Source organism: Leishmania donovani, chromosome 10 (assembly GCF_000227135.1).
Source record: "Leishmania donovani BPK282A1 complete genome, chromosome 10".
In the NCBI taxonomy this organism is placed as follows: domain Eukaryota; phylum Euglenozoa; class Kinetoplastea; order Trypanosomatida; family Trypanosomatidae; genus Leishmania; species Leishmania donovani.
The window spans coordinates 487,189-493,188 of NC_018237.1; the positions used below are offsets into that span (position 1 = coordinate 487,189).

Genomic DNA, 6,000 nt, shown 5'->3' on the forward strand with positions numbered 1-6,000 from the left:
AGGGGGTACTTGCAGTAGCACACGGCACACACGCAATGCCACTAATAAGGTAAAAAAACGGGGGAGAGGCACACTAATCGTTACGCCCACCCAACCGCACACCCACCCACACACACAGGCACGGGCACACGACCGCACACGTCCGTATTGCCCACGCAGTTCTCCGCCTGTTTCTTGCGTCTTGCTGACCGTCACGCGCGTGCCTTTGTGCGTCGGCAACCTCCTCTCGTCACACCTCAGGCGTGGGTGCGGCCCCCCAAAATAGGAACGGCGCGTCTGGGGAAGGAGTGGGGGGGGGGAGGTGCGAGCCTCAAATAAAGCAAAACGAAAGATGGATGAGTGGGGAGGAGGGGGAGGGGGAGGGCAACAGCCGCCGTAACTCACCAGTAAGTCGAAGGCCGCACCACTGCGCGTATGTGAGTGCGAGCGTGTGCTGGTGGTTGGAGGGTGAAGAGGAAAATAGTCTGTGACGTGCCCTTTGGCTTGTAGTTTTCCCATATGGTGTTCGCTTTCTTGCGCTTCGTATTCCTTCGCGCGGCCAAGGGATTTGTTTATGTGTGTGTGTGTGTGTGTCGTGCGCATCAGAGAAAACGAAGTGAGGAAGGCGCATGGAGGTGGAGGTGGACATGAATGTGTGAGAACGAGGATGGGAAGGCCAGCACGAGGCATGGGGGAGAGCCTGTAGTGGTGATCGATGCCCGCCCACAGCAGCACATCCGTCAACAGTGAGATGAAGGGTGCCCATGCGCGCGGACATGGGCACTCTCCCCTCAATATCTTCATGCCTCTCATCCGCTGGGGTGGGGGGGGGAAGCGTTATTTGCGGTTGGACGTACATCTCGAGCCAGACGCTATGCGTCCCTCTTCCCGTGCGGGAGCATGAGGCAGACGGTGCATACATACATTACACACATGTATAAGGGCAAAGGGCGAGGAGTCCATCGAGGTCGATGTTACAACATGGCGAAAAGAAAAACGGCGCTCCCCACAACTGCGTGGACATGGAAACGAGGGAAGCGGCACAGGCGGTAAAGTAGCCGAGGCTAAAAAGCGACATCATGGCGAAGAAGTGCACAAAAACAAAGTATAAGCACCGGCGACGTGGCTGCCCCCAAAGCAGCCACAGACGCCCCAGAGACATCGATGCCGCACACGCATCCGCAGAAGACGCGTGCGCGCATATCACGAGGCGATGTGAAAGGAGAACAACAGAGAAACGGAAACCAAACTGTACATGCCCACATGTGCAAGGCGCCGGCACTATGCGCGTTGGCGGCGTGAACATCAAGAGAGAGAGAGGGAGGTGGAGCAGACGGTGCAAGGGAGAAAAAAGAGAGGGGAAGGAGGAGGAGGAGGCTGAGCCTACGATCTAAAGGCCGCGCTCGCGCTAAAGCGTCATGACGCGATCGATATAGCCGCGGCACAGAGGGCATCGGTTGTCGCTGAGGCGCAGGTGTGCAGCACACTCGTTGCATAGACACATGTGACGGCAGGGCAGGATGGTGGTGTCCTTCTGGTTCGTCAGGCAAATCACGCAGAGCCCCTCTTCACTCTCCTCATCCGCGCCGGGGTCGCGCACGGCGTCCTCGCGGCCGTCGTCGAAGACGTCCTCTAAATCGTAAACCTCGTTCCCTACCTGGAGCAGCTGCTTCGCCACCTTGCAGGTGAAGCGATGGACCGCTCGAGCTTCGCTGCCACCGAGCGAAGACGCTGGCTGTGGGGAGGCCTCCTCCGGTGCCTCCAGAAAGGTGTACTGCACAATCTCTCTCTTGCTGGGCTGCAGCGGCTGTGACCGTGGCGGCGTCGCCTCGTGCGCGGCTTTGTCTGCAGGGGCACATTGTTGCGTCTTATTGATTGGGTCCTCCGTCGCCCCAACAAGCACCTCGATGGCGAGCGGGGCGTAGGATACTCGCTGCACCGTTGAGGTTGCGAGCGTGCTGGCAGTTTCCTCGTACTTGAGAGGCTGGAGCAGCTGCGGCAGTACTAGGGGGTTGGTGACGACTGTTGTGAGACCGTCCGTCTCGGTGGTATCCAGGATGCAAACCGACCCCGCCGCCACACCACCGCTGGTCTTCAGCCGTACACCATCGCGGGCGCGGTACTCCACCGACGCACCAGCGTACACGCGCACCCGCTCCGGCGGCTGCGTCGCCGCGATCTGGAACGTGAGCGCAAGCCCCTTGGAGGCACCAACAGCTTGTGGTGACGCCAATGGCGCGCTAATCAGCTCAATTTTCTGCCGACGTGGCACCGCACACGTGAGGTCCAGCATCGTTGCGCGCTCAACAAGGTTCTCATCGTCGTCATACTCCACTTCCACGTCATATATGAGTGGCCCTCGCACACGGTCACGCGCAAACTGGATGGACGGCTTGCCGAAGACGAGGTAGAAGTTGTGTGGGGCGAGGCGCAGCTCGATGTCGGTGATGCCGGTTGCCGTCGGCTGCTCGTGACTTGTGCGATTCCCCATTAGTGACAACAACGCACCGCCGCTGTGACCCCGGACGTCTCTGGAATGCCCGTGTGCGCCCGTACTTGGGGGCGAGGGGCAGGTGAGGAGGAGGCCACGAGCGAGGGAGTGCGGAATCCGCGAGGCACACTAAAGCACACAAGAACCGAAGCGAAGGAAGAAGGAGAGAGCGAAAGACACCGAGATGTATACATAGATGTATATGAAGCACAACGTAGAGAAGTGCATGTGCGGTGTGCCTAACGGAGAGAGCGAGGGGAGGGGACGCGCGGCGCGGCGCACTTGAGATGGAGCCGAGCCTGGGTGGAGAGTGCGCGTGCGTGAAGCGATACGGCTAACGACTGTACATGAAGAGGTGAAGGTGCGAACCTGTGCGGGTGTGCGCAGGCACGCCGCAGCAGCAGCGGCAGACGCGCAGAGCACGATGACAGTAGAGGGAGAAGAACGAAAAGAAATCGCCGACTCTGAACCGCGCAGTGCGTGGTAGAGGGGGGAGGGCAAAGGGGGACGAGGCAGCGGGGGGGGGGGATGAGGGGTGAGGGATGAGGGAGGGGCGGAGGGGCGGAGGAAGGTGGGCATGAGCAGCGACTCGTGTGGCATAGTGCTTTGACCTCAGCATCTCGACGCATCCTCCCGCTAAGGGCCGATGCCACGCGGGAGCAGAGGCTGGCGCCCTTCGCCGTTTTCATCTCGCTCGCTCTCCCTCTCTTGGTTCCTTGTTCCTTGTTTACATCCATAACAGCGTACGACTCCGGCACACCGGCCAGCATATCGCTCTATGTTGGAACGCGCGCACCGGGTATTTACATGGGTGGCAGCGGCGTCGCACCGGCGAGCGCAAGTCGTCACTAGCGAGGAAAAGAAGAGGTGGAAGATGATGATGAAGCGCAAAACCACTAAAAGGGGAGATAGAGAGAGCTGCCCTCGGCACATCAGCAAACCACCTACACGTACTCACCTCCACCCACGCACACCCGCACACACACACACACACACACGAGCGCGCTGGTCTCCGCGTGTGGGCTCACTTGCCCACCTTGAGGAGGGCCCGGCGATACTGCTCCGGCACGTCCAGCTCCTCCAGCTCGCCTAACTTGCGGTCACGGATTGCCTCCAGGGCTGCCTGCCGCTCACGTGCCGCCTTTCGGAGCTGGTTGCCCTCTTCAATCTCCTCCTGCCGTTGACGACGGCGACGCTCCTCGACGTCCATCATCTGCTTCAGCAACGCTAGCGAATTCTCCTCCTGCAGGCGGCGAGTGCGGGCCTGGCGCTCGAGCTCCTGTTCGCGACTGATCTTCTGCACTGCCAGCATGCGGTCCAGTTCCTCCTGCTCTTGCACCTTCTCTAAAGCCTTTTGGCGGTTGCGCTCCTCCACCTGGGCGAGGCGGGCCTGCTGAAGGTCGGCATGCATGGCGCTCTCCCGCTCCGCTGCCTCCTTCTCCTTTCGACGCTCCTCACGTATGTAGGCCTCCTGAACGCGGCGGACCCGCAGCTCCTCCAGCTCAGCCTGCTTGTCCTGCACGCGCTGCTGGTTCGCACGTAGCCGCGCGATCTCCATATCCTTTTCGCGCCGAAGACGGGCTTGCTCCTCAGCGTAGGCCTCATCGCGTGCTTCCTTCTGCTTAATGTACTCCGCCATCTTCCGGTCTTCCTCGAGCTCCATCTCTCTTTCGCGCTGCTTCAGGGCGATCTGCTCAGCATTCGCGATGGCGGCTTCCTCCATCAGCCGCCGGGCCGCATCGATACGGCGCAGCTTTTCCGCCTTCTCCTCCACCTGCAGGCGCTCTATGTGGCGACTCATAGCATCCTGCTCCTGTTGATGTCGCTCCAGCCGGCGCACCCGCTCTACATACCGCTCATGCAGCTGCGCCTTGATCATGGCAGCGTTGCGCCGCTGCTCCTCCATGCGCTGCCGCTCGCGCTCGAGGTACACCTGCTGTGCCGTCTCCGCCTCCTGCGCCATGAGGGCGTCCATCTGGCGGTTGTACACCGTCTCCTCCTCGATGCGCTTTTGCTTCTCCAGTCGCTGCGCCTCGCGAGTGGCGACACACTTGGCCTCCATGATGATACGATTCATGGCCTTAACCTCATCGCACTCCTCGTCCAACATCAGCCGCGCCTTCTCCAGGTTCACCTGACGGAGCTGCGCCTGCTCGATCTCCTCTGCCGTCCGCGGGGCCACGCCGTTTCGGGCGCGTTCCGCGTCAAACTCCTGCATGCGGCGACGGTGTTCCTCGGCGGCTTCCGTGTGCGTGCGTGGGGCCACCGCGGTCGCGGCCGTGCCGCTCAGACTGCCAGGGAAGCGACCATCGATCATGCCGCGGATTATATCCAGTTCAGTCTTGGTGATGATGGCGGAGTCACGGGGTGCGCCGCGTGCGTTTAGTTCCTTGCGCAACGCCCCGTCGGACTGACCTCGGCGGCGAGGCGGGAAGACGTCACAGGTCTTGTTGATAAAGAAGGACATCTCTCACTCTCTCTACACGCCTATGTCTGCGTGCTTGTCCCTGAGCAGATCACTCGATGGCGAGTGAGAAAGAGTGACTGCGTGCGTGTGTTGTGCGTTCAGAGGGAGAAGAGCGTGTAGAAGAGTGCGAGGGAGGGGAGATCACGCGAAGAACGAAGAGACGCAAGCACACAAACTGAACAAGCCTTTCTATTGAGGAAAGTATACTTCCTTCTCTGCATGTGCAGGCGGCACACACAGCCGCATCCGACAGCCGCCAGCACACCGAGCACGCATAGCAAAGACAAACGAGGTAAGAAGATCGGAGGAGGATGGGGAGGAGTAGCGGTGCCACTGCACACGAAGCACACGCGGCAGTGTCCGTACCAAACGCACGCAAGCAGGGAGGGTGGAGAAGAGGAGGGCGGGGGTGGGAAAGCAGAGCCACGCCCCCCCCCTCAGGGCTGGCCAGACACCGAATGATACGCTCGTTGCCACGTAAAGCAGGTGACGAAAGGCGTAAACGCTACAGGTTTACTGTACCTTGATCTCATCCTGCACGTCCTGGAACACACCAAGAGCGAGAGGGGCGCAAACAAACGCATCCTGTACAGAGTTGCCAGCGTAGTCACTGGCGCCTGTGTGTGTGTGTGTGTGCACCCGTCACTAACCGCGGCATCGCAAGGATGGGGGTGGGGTGGGAGCGTTGGCGGGACGACTCATTAGGTGCATCATCTCATGGTTGTTTCGCCTTTCGTGCACCACACTTGCATACACCAAAGGGAGGGGAGGAGAGGGGGAGAGGCAGCAACACAGCCGAGGAAAGGAAACGGCAACAGCAAAGACAGAAACACCACACGAAGGACAGCCAAAAGAGTCAGCAAAAGAGGGAAGGCGCGTGTGCACGCACAAACAGCTACGCATCGCCCCCCCCCCCCTCACACACACGCACAGAAAAGGCAGAGACACAGCGATGATGATGAGAGGGTAAACATCCACAACGAAGCCCGAAAGAGCGCACGTACACGCACAACGAGACGGGAGAGAAAGAAAAGCACAGACACATAAACCCCCACACACACCG

The 6,000-nt window shown here is 60.4% G+C and overlaps 2 protein-coding genes across 2 annotated transcripts; both read right to left on the bottom strand.

Annotated features, from left to right (window-relative positions):
- Window positions 1–1,387: 1,387 nt before the first annotated feature.
- LDBPK_101230 (hypothetical protein, conserved) lies at window positions 1,388–2,470 on the bottom strand (the record flags this gene model as incomplete). Its single annotated transcript, XM_003858909.1, has 1 exon — window positions 1,388–2,470. One exon carries the CDS (start codon window positions 2,468–2,470, stop codon window positions 1,388–1,390), a length of 1,083 nt encoding a protein of 360 aa, XP_003858957.1.
- A 1,024-nt stretch (window positions 2,471–3,494) lies between these two features.
- LDBPK_101240 (hypothetical protein, conserved) lies at window positions 3,495–4,937 on the bottom strand (the record flags this gene model as incomplete). The annotated part of the gene is made up of 1 exon (XM_003858910.1): window positions 3,495–4,937. The coding sequence occupies one exon, from the start codon at window positions 4,935–4,937 to the stop codon at window positions 3,495–3,497; it is 1,443 nt and encodes a 480-aa protein (XP_003858958.1).
- Window positions 4,938–6,000: the final 1,063 nt, after the last annotated feature.